Here is a 13,784-nt window from a genome sequence, read left to right on the forward strand (position 1 = left end):
TTTTGGTTTTGGATTGAGAGTTAAGAAATGAAGGCACATAGTGGACATTTATATATATAAGCTTGGCTTGGACTTGTGTATGGTTCTCTACTATACACCTCAGGTGACCCCCTTTTTTTTTTTAATTTATTCTTATTTTTTAATTTTTAGAAAAATAAAAGTGTGAGTGAAAGTGTTGGAAGTGGGCGAAGGTAAAAGGAGAAACCACTTTGGAGCTCTCTTTGTGGGACAAATTCAAGGATGTTAACTCCTCTTTGCTTTTCTTGAAAATGATGTTTATATATTGAAAAAAGAAAAAAAAATGGAACCAATTAACAATGTTTAACATTTTTTCTTTTTGTTTAAGTTTCTTTTTTATATTTTTTATTTCTGCTCGTACCCTATTTTATTGGTTGAAAAAATATATATATATGTTAGAAAATTATAATTTGTTTGTGGACAATACATATATTAATTGTAATCACAAATTATGCTATTTCAAATTAAATGACTTATATAATGGTGATTTCATTTATTATTTTAAATGCTAAATTGAATAAATCATTATTACTTTTGATTTGGAATTAAATGAGAATAAAATTGGATATTATCTTTAGATAATTATCTTTTGGATTTTAGATATATTATCTTGTAGACTTTAGATACTATTTTATTTAGGTTTTAGGGTTTAATGGGTGTCATGCTCAAATATAAATAGTGCCTTCAGGGTTTCGGTTCCCAATATACCAAAACCGCATTTGTTGCTCTTTTTCCATCAGAAGAATCACAATTCAGCTGCCTAGGAATACAGAAGGCTTTGGTTGAGGAAGATCGAAAGAATCAGATCCAAACTATTTCAATCATATGATTCGATAAATTCAGGTACGCTTCCGCATTCAAGTATTTTCTTTCTTAATGATTTAACATGAATAATCTTTGGGTTAAAAAATTCTGTAAAAATTCCAACAAGTGCTATATAATTTTTGGTGATTCAATATGGATGATCTGGATTAACAAAATAATTTATTCCAACAATATATACTATTCTTTTATGAAAAAAATTATTTATATCACATCAGACACTTATGTCTATACATTTAAAAAAATTTCTTCTTTTCCTTTTTTGAGAAAAAGGAAGTAAATTGGATATCTTATTTAGTGTCAAATATAGTTTTCATATAAAAGTTCTCGTTCTTTTATATATTTGTTTGTTTCATGCAAGCTAATTTTTTTATCATTTGTAAAATTTTAATGAGTTTTTAATGTATTTATTAAAAGAAATACAAAACTTTAAAAAAAATTACTAATGATAATTTTAAAAAGTGCTCTCAGCAAAATCCTTATTTTATTACTAATTAACAAATTAAAAAAAGATGGTGACAACTAACAATAAAATAATAGATAAATGTTAAATGATATACGAATATGTGTATAAAAAACAATGATATATGAATATTATAGCATATTTACTTTTGAGAAAGAGAGGCTTTTTCTTTCACTTAAATTTTGTAATGCCATAAAGGTGTTTGTGAGAGCGAGAGACTTTATGGATCTTTAGTAGGTGTGGGTGGGATTGAGATTTCAGAAGGATTTTGCTTTGCAGTGTATTAAATTTTGTGTGCACAACAATAAATAAATAAAGAAAATTTTATGGTTCTGGAAAATTTAAGTATAGAATTCGGATTAAGATCTTGATAGAAAACCAGTTTATTAAGGCATGTTTTGCTGGTGGACATATTTTTTTATTTTATTTTGTATATATTTATTTATTTTAAAATTTTGTAAATAGAAAAAAGTAAAAATAGAAAACAGAAAATCATAATTCAATTTTTTTGTTATTACTTTATTTTTCACAAAATATTAAAATAAAAATACTAAAAAAATAGAAAATATTTTCACAAATCCAAATATAATTAATTTTTAATTTCTCTTGTGTATACCATAACAAATCAACAAAGGCTCAATATAAAAATGTTTTAGTATATAATATTTTATGTGGCCATTAATTGTCAAAACAAGTATTTAATATTCTCGACAGTAAAAAATTGTAAACAAGAATAGAGTGTTCATAAATATTGTTTATAATCATTAATTGTAAAATATATTTTTATAATATTTTACTACTACTATACTTTTTTTTACGGATCATACATCAATGATAATCAAATATCAGTTAAAAAATATTATCAAAAAACATGTTTTTGAGAATTGTTACTGTAAAATTAAAATACTTTTAGGATAAATATATCAATCATATTTGGTATATATTAAAATTAACTATCAAGATTACTGATTAATATAAAATGTATATTGAAATACAAAATATATATTAAAATAAATTATACTATAAATATATATATAATAATTAATTTAGTGGTTGATTTTTAGTATGCACATAGCATTTTTTAAATAAATTTTTGATAATTTAGTAGCCATTAAAAATAATGTGAAAGTCTAAGGAGCCCGCAATTTTATTAAAATTTAGCTAGCACTTAACTAGCAAAAGAAAAATGAAGAATCCTACATTATTAGATGTAATCTCACACTATTAAAAATATTAGTAATGACTAATTGATGACTACAAATCACAAAACTTGCTATTCCCTAACACTCTTTAAAAATAATATATGAAAATTGTCATTTTCTTTTGAATAAAAGTTAAAATTACTTATTTTTCTTGTAGTATACATACGCAATTTGTCTTGACATATTTTTAGCTACTACTTAATTTACTGTTAATTAATTTATATATATAGTATAACACTGATAAATTTATGTAATTATGTTATATATTTCAATTATAAAGTTAACTAGCACGTGATACAAATTAATTGGAGAGATTCATGCTACAAGGAAAAAAAGCAATGGTAATCGATATATCAACCTAAAAAAAACAAAAGGATAGAAGATTCAAAACGATATCGATCTTGCTCCAAACGTTATTAACCAACAAAATCCTAGTATCATTGCCATTAATTTATTATCAATCAGTCACCCGCAAAAGAATCTATATTTTGTCTGAATAATAATATCATGTACAACTTCTATCAGTCCAAAACTTTGCACGAATATTGATTCAAGTTTGTGAACGAGAAAAAGAAAATTAGCGACCTTAATTAATCACAATCCAATAGAAAACGTTCACATTAGAATGGTAAGGTTGTGTATATACTCATGAAGCACGTAGTATTACCTGTAAGTAGTATGCTTTACAAACATTTTTTTTTATTCTAAATAAATACTCAAATTCGTCTTCAAAAATTTTAAATTAGACATTTTAATATTAAACAAATTTTTATTATTTTAAAATATCTTTGAGAGTAATTGCCTTTTTTTAAGAAGACTAATTTATCTTATGATGATATTTATTTTAAAATTTAATTATCTTATAATAAAATTTGTTAAAAATTTATTTTTTATTCATATATTAAAAAAATTATACTAAAAACAATGAAGGATCCATTTTATTTGACAAAAATAATTTTCGTAAACTTTTAGAATAACAAAAATTTATTGAAAATTAAAAAAGAGTTTGATGTGAAATTCATTCGATACTAATTTGGTATTATTTATACCTTTTTTTCCCTTTAACAACCTCCACTCCATATTTCGATGATAATTACTTGCTATATATTTACAAGAAGTGATTTATAGCCATTAAATAGCTATTAATAATAGTTTTAATGGTGTGAGATTAGTGTGAAATTTCATCAAATTGCTCACTTTTCTTTGTTGGTTATATGCTGGCCAGACTTTAACAAAGTTGCTGGCCTCCTAGACTTTTCCTATTTACAATAAAAAAAATTAAGAAACTAACTCTATATGCATTTTATTAGTCAATTTTTTAAAAACTTTTAATTTTAAAATTTGAAAAACTAGTTTTAATTTATACTAAAAAAATACGAGCCCTGCCATTCCCTTTCACCTCTCTTCTTCTTCATTTTTCTCTTTTACGCCGCCTCTCCTTCCACACTTCTCGGGATCACCTTTAAAATTCTTGTATAATGATTTTAGATTTTTTTTTTAAAATTTTAGATTTTTTAATGAGTTTAAATGTTTTTTTGTTAGGTTTTCAGATTTTCTTTTCAATGAAGAATCCATTTTATTTGGCAAAAATAATTTTCATAAATTTTTAGAATAACAAAAATTTATTAAAAACAAAAAAAGAGTTTAATCTAAAATTCGTTGAATACCAATTTAGTATTTATATCTTTTCTTCTTTCATAATCCCACTTCATATTTCAATGATAATTGCCTGCTATATATTTATAATAAAAAAAAATCTAATAAATCAACTCTTATACAGCTTCGTAGCCAATTTTTTAAAAAATTATAATTTTAAAATTTAAAAAACTAGTTTTATACTAAAAAAATATGTGCCCTTCCACTTTCTTTTACCTTTCTTTTTCTTTCCTTTCGCGTCACCTCTCCTCCCACGCCTTTCGAAATCGTTTTTGGAAGTTTTTATACAATAATTTTAGATATTTTTTTTTGGTTAGATTTTGGATATTTTTTTTTAACGAGTTTGGATTTTTTTTATTAGGTTTTCGGATTCTCTAACTTTTATAATTTTAAATGTTTTTTCTGTTAAGTTTTAAAGGTTATTTTTAAAATATAAAAAAATATCCAAAAATTAAAGAAAAAATCTAAAATTATTAAAAAAATAAACCAAAATCTAAAAAAAAATTCAAAACAAAAATCCAAAACATAATAATAATAATAATAATAATAATAATAATAATAATAATAATAATAACAACGACGACGACGGAGGAGGATCCGCGACTGCTGGTGATGGGAGGTGTGATGCGCCGTTGATGGTGGAGGACGCGCAACTACTCGTGGTGGAAGACAATGCATGCTTTTGTGGTTATTTTGTTTTTACTGTTAATGGGATTGAACGTGGGATTAAGATTATTTTTCATTTAGGATTTTTTTTTTTGGTTGAATTTCTTTTGCAGTCAATATATATATTGAGTGTAGATGGCTGGTATTCTAGTTGATTACTTAGCGAGATTATTATAATAAATTTTCATCATCTTGATGAAACATTAATTGATCTATAAGTGTTTTGAGATAAAAACAATTGGGAAAATTGGTAAAGTCTTATTTAATTGAAGTCCTAAAATACAGTTTAGTTAATGTTAATCTGCTTTAATTTTTTGGGTATTGATGCCAAAATTTCGTTCCCTTCCCATTAGAAATGGCATGAAAGCACAAATAAAAGTTTGGCTTATTATTCCTTTCTTCATGGCTTCTTTTTCACCGCGTGATTCATGAGTCAAAGAATCACACGGCCTGGCCTCTATGTAGTAGTGATTATTATTCATTGGCAGATAACTTAGTCGGACAGAATTCTTAAGGAATCATGGCTGCTTAATTAATATATAATAATTTCACATACTAGTATTCTCTAAACCAATAATGTGTTTGTTCTTTATTTTAGGTTCTGAATGCTTCTTGCTTTTTGAGCTTCAAGACAATATATTTGAAATTCATACACGTTTAATTAATGACTTGCATGCTCAAAGTGAGAAAAGAAACTTGCTCCTAATTCGTAGGCTTTCTTTTTACAATATTTCTATTTATTTTTAATCCTGCTTAACTAATTACAAGTTCAATAATTATGTCCCTATCTTAGTTAAATTAAATAGAAAAAGTATAGATAACCAACAATATTTTTGAATAATGTGAATTAATAAGATTAAAAAAATAAATTAATCTTAAATTTAATTAGTAACATTAAATTAGAGTATAGTATATTCTTATTTGATTGGTGATTATTCATGTTGTTTAAAATAGTCATTGTTTACCTAGCACTTTCCAATTAAAATAATGTGGGGACCGTAAGACGAAACTTTTTGTTATATTAGTACAGCGAAGTTTTCAGCTTATGCTATAGTACTAGAGTTGATAGGCACGAGTATTTAATTTGTAACCTGAATAAATAATTAAGTATGCTAATGACTTCATATTTAAACTTTTTTGTGTCATTTTTGTTTGGGTATTTTGTGTCATACTCATACATTTACCCCAAAAGATATGGAAACTTTGTGGGCTGGCTCCCCTTTTCTTTTTGCCTCCTTTCCTGAAAGGATTAGAGAAGGAAGGAACCTCAAAAAATGTTAGTCCATCCCCTCTTCGCTCTTCGAACCTTCCATTATTTCAATTATTGTAGATGCCGTATTTATTTCTGTTTGGGGCAGGGAGTTAGGAATTGGAGCATCCCAGAAACGTTGTCACTCCTCCACATGGTTTGATGTTCATTTGGTGTGGGTTGGGCTTCGTTCTAGCCCACAACCAAATTCAAAAATGAAAAACTTTCATTCCCCTTCTTTTCTTCTTCTCTTCAATATTTACTATATTTATGGGCATAACTTTATATTTATGGCGCGAGCTAGACACATTGATTAGTGATTAGTAAATGCACTCATAGTTTCAAGTAATAAAATAATAAATGGAGTAACTAATTTGGATTAGTCAAGTGGTCAGCTCACTTATTCATTTAAATAAGTATCTGCGATAAATTAGTCTTTTGTCTCTTGGGCTAAAAAATACCGTGGATAACAAAAAAATAATAATAAATGGAGTATTATTTTTATAAAAAATTATTAATTATTAAAATTTATTTAATTAAACTATTATTTGGATAATAAAATCTTTAAAATGAGAAAGAAATTAAATTAAAGACAAGAATTTAGCATTGAGAGTTCAAATAAATAAAATGAATATTAGGACAACTAATTTCACCATATCATGGAATTAGATATTTATGTTTATGTCACTCAATTTCTTAATTGTAAATTCAAATTGATTAAATTTTCTAATCTAGTTTTTAGTGTCTTTTTTTTTTAAGTTAAAAGACTCTCTTAAACTCATATAGATAAATTTAATTTCTTAGTTACAACTTATGTGAGAAAATAATTTTTTTTGTGAAATTTTCATAACAACCACATAGTTTTCCAAATTTCTTTGAGTTTGTGTTTCTTATGTTTCTTAAATTGCATTTTAATGTTATTATTTTGTTTGATTTTTCCGTTTAAAATGGATTTTTGAGGACCTTGTTCTACGTTTAGAATAAGTATATATTAGTGATTAACGTAAGGACTAATTAGTCTCACAATATTAAAGAATAAAGGCCAAAATGAGTTTTTTTTTTTTTTTTTATGAGGACTTTATTGGTCCTTTGAAAAATTATCTAGAACCAAAATAGATATTCACTCATTTTTTTTATTAGGCCATTTAGAATTGTATTTACATGATCACTCTCATGTATTAGTTGTTCCATGGAAGCTAATGCATCTATAGTTCTTTTTGGTGCCAACACATAACCATAATTGACCGACTTTCCAATCTTGATACTGCATAGCTTGTTCTTTAAGTGCATTATTTTTGTTCGAATTTGAGAAGTAAAAAGATCCTTAAGTCTTTTCCATACCTCATGTGCATACATGTAGCTTACCATCCAAATTGTGAATGGCTTAGTCATCAGAAGGAAGCAACCATGATTTTAGTAATTTATCCTATCTGTTTCACATTGTAAACTCTAGATTTGCTTCACTTGATTTTGTGAATTGAATTAAAATTCTTTCTCCAATGATGTGATGAAGCAAATCATGACTTTCAATCATTGATTTCGCTTGATCATTTCATTACATGAAATTGTCATTGTCAAGCTTCATAGAAATCAGAAAACATGTGAAGTTTGGAGGGATAAATGCCTAAAAGACTAAGAAATTGTTGTTTTGTGAATCGGCAACCATAAAAACGATGTGATTGTGAGTTCTGAGACCATGCAAGATATTAGACTTAAATAGAGAAGGGATTGAAAAGAATTAGAAGAAGAAGAAGAATAGTAGAAGAGATGAGAAACTAAGAAAGAGGGAGCAGAAGAGAAAGGGAGAGAATAAAGAAGAGAGATTTTATTGTTGAGTTAAATTCTCGGTGTGAGAGAATGCACGGATGAAATGAATGATTAATTACTAAGTTAGTTTACAACAAAATCTATTTATAAATTATTAGTGACAGGTGACAACGTAACAGAACTGCAGAACTCTGATTGATTAACTTGCTACTAACTCTTTTTAATAGCTTAACCGAATCTTTCTTTCTCTATCAAAGACAAATATAATGTGAGTCCTTGATTTGCACTTTTAAACCAGAGTTTTAAGATTGTTTTAGGGTTACAAATGGTCAAAATGAGGTTTAACATTCTTAGTTACAAATGGTCCTTATTTATTATTATTTATTTTTCTTTTATTTTAGTATATAGAAGGATGTTTAAGAGAAATTATTTAGGAATTTATATAGTTACCATTTTAGTTACTGGTGTGCTGGAAAGAGAACCTCGGTTATCCTTTATTGGTTCAAAATTTAAAAGATATTAATTTTTTTTTTGCATAAATATTTGTTGATTCCCAAATCATATCAAATCTCCTTGAAAGGTGTGAAAAATATATAAGAAGAGATGTTGAATTGTACTCAATTTTTCATTCAATTTATAATGAGAATTAAAGACTTTTTAAGTTTTTAGAATTGTACGTAACGAAATGTATGTTAGCGCTATAAGTTCGTTCGCAAGCTTATATAAGTTCTTTAAAAACATATTCTGAAATATCCCTTTAAAAATGTTATCTCTTCTAAGGTCTTTGGGAGACTTCAGATGTCTTCTAAAAGGATTTCTCAGGTATTTTTATTTGAGAAAGTCTAGGGGCAAGCACTTTTATTAAAATCTGGCCAGCACTTAATCAGCAAAAAAAAAGTGAGTAATCTCACATTATTGGATGAAATCTCACACCATTGAAAACATCAATGATGTCTAATTGATGGTTACAAATCACAAAACTTGCTGACCCCTAGCATTCCTCTTTCCATTTTTCAAAATGGTTATTGAACTTAAGGTAAATAAATAAATAATAAATGTACGAGACAAGATTTCGAAGAAATACACAAATGATGTATACTAGTTCTATTTAAAATGTCTACGTCTAGCAATCAAGAAATTTGAGAGTTTTAAATAGTAGAAATGAAAGCATAAAGATAAAATTTGCACAATGCCTTTTTAGTCTACATCTCTGACTCATATTGAACCACAATTCTATCTAAGGATCTTTGATATTCTACTGATCTTCTCAGGCAAAACTTGATTAAATATCCCACCAACCAAAAACAACAAGTATTTTTATTGATTTTCTAAAACAAGACTCAGATTGTTACTCCATCAACTAAAAAGGTTAGGTATAATTTTTCTAACCTTCTCAAGATTATGAAGTGACTTAGATTAACTCCTCACTAACTTAAGAACCTTAGATATTCTTGTCTCAAACTTTCTCAAGCTAATAAATGACTCCATTGAATGCCCTACCAACAAAAACCTTAGATATTCTTCTGACATTTTTAGGTAAGACAACTAAGATCAAATTACAACTTAACCTAGATCTTTAGATGTTCTTTCTTTAAACGTTCTCAGGACTAGATATCACTACTGATATGGTCATAATAAATGAGCTATAACTCGGCATACTCCGTTATGAATTTACCATTTATGAGCTATAACTCGGCATAACCCGTTACGAACCTATCATTCACGAGCTATAACTCGGCATTCGCCCGTTATAGACTCACCATTCACGAGCTATAACTCGGCATTTGCCCATTATGAACTCACCATTCATGAGCTATAAACTCGGCATGGTCCGTTATAAACTCATCTCTTCATGAGTCGTAAGACAATCAAATATAACCAACAATACAACGTTATGAAGTAGAAATACGTTGTCACTCTTGATGAACGACTTAAAATGACAAAAGCGTAACAGACCAATGGCCGACCATATATAAAGCAAGGTAAAATGTTCTTTTACACCAGATTCCAAATAAAATAAGATACTGACTTAAGCTTCAGAGTGCCTTTGCAGGTACACTCCCCTCCTCTTCATTGCTCGTACTTTCACATCACCATACGAAGGAAAAGCTCGGACTCGAGAGTTAGACGCCCAGCCTCCGAGGATATAACTCGGTTAACACTTTGATTTCGCAAGCAAGATCAATTGGCGCCCATCGTGGGGCCGAAGATATAAATTTTTTCTCTTTTGGTCCCATTTTTCTCTATTTATATCCATGGCTGACGCACCACCTCCTTCATTATCCGAACTCATGCGGATGGTAGCCGAGCTACAGCAGGCCAATCAGCGGATAGCTGACGAAAACCAAATAATGGCCGCCCAAATCGCCGAACTGAACCATGTTCGGACGGAACACAACGACGCTCACCACCAGCAACCAGAGGATGATGAGCATCACTCACCCTCTCATGTCTCGGAGACTATCCGAGCTGATGTAATTCACCCCGAAGATGAAAAAGAAGGAACTGATGATCTTGTGGGACCCTTCACCAAGGAGGTGATGAACTTCGAGTTGCCGAAGAGATTCACTCTACCACTAACCCTCACACCTTATGATGGCCTCGGAGACCCGAAGAAATTTCTCAAGAAGTTCCGATCAATAATGATCGTTAACGGTGCATCCGACACTGTTTTATGCCGTTGTTTTTCAAATTATTTAGACGGCCCTGCACTTGATTGGTTGTGTGCTTTGCCTGCAGGTTCTGTTTCGCGATTTCAACAACTAGCCAAGCTGTTCGAAGAGCATTTCACCGGATCCGCAATATATTTGCATGACTCTGACTATCTGAACACTATTAAGCAGGGGCAGAACGAAAGCCTGAAAGACTATATGACTCGCTTCACCAAAATAGCCATCAGCATACCTGATCTCCACCCAGAAGTCCATTTGCACGCACTCAAAAGCGGCCTCAGACCTGGAAAGTTCCAAGAAACCATTGCGATAGCAAAGCCAAAAACCCTGGTCGATTCCGGGAAAAAGCAAAAGGACAAATCGATATCGAGGAGCTCAGACAAGCTCGGAAGCCTGATAGAACAACCTACAGAGACGACGATAAAACTCCAACTAGTAAGAAAAATTTTAAACTAACCCCTCGTTTTGACTCTTATACACAGTTTAACACTAAGCGAGAGGACATCATCAAAGAGATTATACATTCAAAACTCATCAAACCACCAATAAAGGCTGGAACATATCAAGACACTAAGAACGCAGATAAATCAAAATATTGTGCCTTCCACCGAAAGCACGGCCACACCACTGATGACTGTGTAATAGCAAAGGACCTCTTGGAACACTTAGCTCGGTAAGGCCATCTCGATAAGTACATCGGAGGTCACATCCAAAAACGTCCCATACCTTCCAGGACCGAAGACTCATCTGAACAACTACCGAGGAAAAGAGAAGGTGTCGGCGAACAATTACGAAAAACCACGAGGAATCATTAACTATATTTTAGGAGGATACGCGAGTGGAGGCTCCTCAAACTCGGCGAGAAAGAGGTCATTCCGATCAATATGCTCGTTAGATGGGCCACAAAGTGACACACAAAATCCAACACAACTCTCGCAGCTCACATTCACACAAGCAGACTACATCTCTAGTATACAAAACTTGGATGACCCCGTTGTTATAACTCTTCAGTTGGGAGACCTACTGGTCAAAAAAGTACTGCTAGATCCCGGAAGTAGTGCCGACGTCTTGTTCTACTCCACATTTCAAAAAATGAAGCTCAGTAACAACATACTCCAGTCAACAGGGGGAGACCTGGTCGGCTTCTCCGGTGAACGAGTCCCAATAATAGGGTCAGTGTGGTTACAAACTACACTGGGTGAGCATCCTTTTTCAAAAACTTGTGATATAAAATTTTTAGTAGTAGATTGCTTCAGTCCATACAACATTATCCTTGGTCGCCCTTTCTTAAACAAGTTTGGCGCCATTGTTTCTACAGTTCACCTGTGTGTTAAGTTCCCTTTGCAGGACGATCATGTCATCACAATCCATGGAGATCATAAGGACGCCCGGCAGTGTTACAACATCGGCATGAAATTCCAAAATAATTCAAAACAACAAGTTAACAGTGTTGACCTCACAAACAAAAGCTCGGCAATCGTCGACTTAGACCCAAGAGCCGATTTTCGAGAAAGGCCAACTCCCTCCGACGACTTACAAAAGGTTTATTTCAACAACGACCCTAACAAATTCACTTTTGTAGGTAGGTCGATAAGCAAGGAAGAATTAAAAGCCATCACCACCTTCCTACAAGATCAAGCCGACCTTTTTGCATGTAAACCTTCGGATATGCCCGGCATAGACCCGCAAATCATCAGCCATAAGCTGGCTATAAACTCGTCTACAAAGTCAGTGCAACAAAAGAAACGAAAGCTCGGCGACAAAAAGCGAAAGGCGTCTTTGGAGGAGACACAAAAACTAATAAACGTCGAATTCATCGAAGAGATCAGATTTACCACCTGGCTCGCCAATGTGGTTATGGTAAGAAAACAAAACGGTAAGTGGCGCATGTGCGTCGATTTTACTGATTTAAACAAAGCATGTCCAAAAGACTCGTATCCCCTACCATCCATAGACTCTTTGGTAGATAACGCTTCCGGTTATGCTACCTTAAGTTTCATGGATGCATATTCAGGGTACAACCAAATGCTTATGCACCCCTCCGATCAATGTAAAACAGCTTTTATTACTGACTTTGGAAACTACTATTATAAGGTTATGCCTTTTGGATTAAAGAATGCAGAGGCAACTTACCAACGCCTTATGGATAAAGTTTTCGCCAAACAAATTGGTAGAAACATCGAGGTTTATGTAAATGATATGGTCGCCAAAATAAAAGTCGGCAACAATCATCTTGACGACCTAACAGAAATATTCGCCCAGATACGCCACTACAACATGCGCCTGAACCCAGAAAAATGCGCTTTTTGTGTACAAGGTGGTAAGTTCTTGGAATTTTTGTTAACAAACAGAGGCATCGAGGCAAACCCTGACAAATGCCGAGCAGTTTTGAAAATGACAAGTCCTAAGACTGTCAAAGAAGTTCAGCGCCTCACAGGAAGGCTTGCTGCTTTATCAAGATTTGTACCTTGTTTAGCTTTGAAGTCTAATCCCTTTTTCCAAACTATTAAAAAGAAAAACAAATTTCAATGGACCGACGATTGCGAGAGAGATTTTAACACACTAAAAACAAATCTCTTGCAACCGCCGATTCTACAAAAACCCCTCCAAGGGGAACATTTATTTCTATACCTTTCAGTAACTAATTGGGTGATAAGCTCGGCTCTTGTCACAGAAAGAAACAAAATTCAGCAACCGGTCTACTTCGTCAGCAAAACACTCCACAATGCCGAGCTTAATTATCCGAGAATAGAGAAGCTGGCCTTAGCATTAGTCTTCTCAGCACGAAGACTCCGACCTTATTTTCAAAGTCATGTCATCAATGTCAAGACAGACCACCCACTACGACAAGTACTACACAAGCCAGACATTGCAGGAAGACTCATAAAGTGGTCGATCGAACTGTCCGAGTTCGACATCAGATATCAATCCAAAGGGGCAATAAATCACAGTTCTTAGCCGACTTTATTGCAGAACTTACGATACCATCGGAGGAGGACCACACAAAACAATGGACTCTATACATAGATGGCTCATCCAACAAAGAAGGATGTGGAGCTGGAATACGACTCGAAGCCGAAGATGGTACTGTACTCGAGCACTCCTTACACCTATCTTTTAAGGCCAGCAATAACCAATCCGAGTATGAAGCCCTGGTCGCAAGACTTCAGCTTTGTCTAGAATTTCAAATATACACAATCAAAGTATATTGTGACTCCTTGTTGGTTGTTCAACAGGTAAACGACCAGTTTCAAGTAACAGACCCCATT

The 13,784-nt window shown here is 31.6% G+C and overlaps 1 protein-coding gene across 1 annotated transcript; it reads left to right on the forward strand.

Annotated features, from left to right (window-relative positions):
* The first annotated feature begins 10,098 nt into the window (after nucleotides 1-10,098).
* Nucleotides 10,099-13,473, forward strand: LOC148569985 (uncharacterized). The gene is made up of 2 exons (XM_088506772.1): nucleotides 10,099-10,950; nucleotides 11,185-13,473. The coding sequence occupies exons 1-2, from the start codon at nucleotides 10,099-10,101 to the stop codon at nucleotides 13,471-13,473; spliced, it is 3,141 nt and encodes a 1,046-aa protein (XP_088362898.1).
* Nucleotides 13,474-13,784: the final 311 nt, after the last annotated feature.

The sequence above is a fragment of the Arachis ipaensis genome, chromosome B3, assembly GCF_059453495.1.
Source record: "Arachis ipaensis isolate K30076 ecotype BB chromosome B3, ASM5945349v1, whole genome shotgun sequence".
NCBI lineage: Eukaryota > Viridiplantae > Streptophyta > Magnoliopsida > Fabales > Fabaceae > Arachis > Arachis ipaensis.

Excerpts from the sequence above, each read along its gene's own strand:
- LOC148569985 (XM_088506772.1), top strand. The coding sequence starts at position 10,099 with ATGGCTGACGCACCACCTCCTTCATTATCCGAACTCATGCGGATGGTA. Across the intron at positions 10,951-11,184 it reads CGACGATAAAACTCCAACTA|CTCGGTAAGGCCATCTCGAT; the intron begins GTAAGAAAAATT and ends TGGAACACTTAG.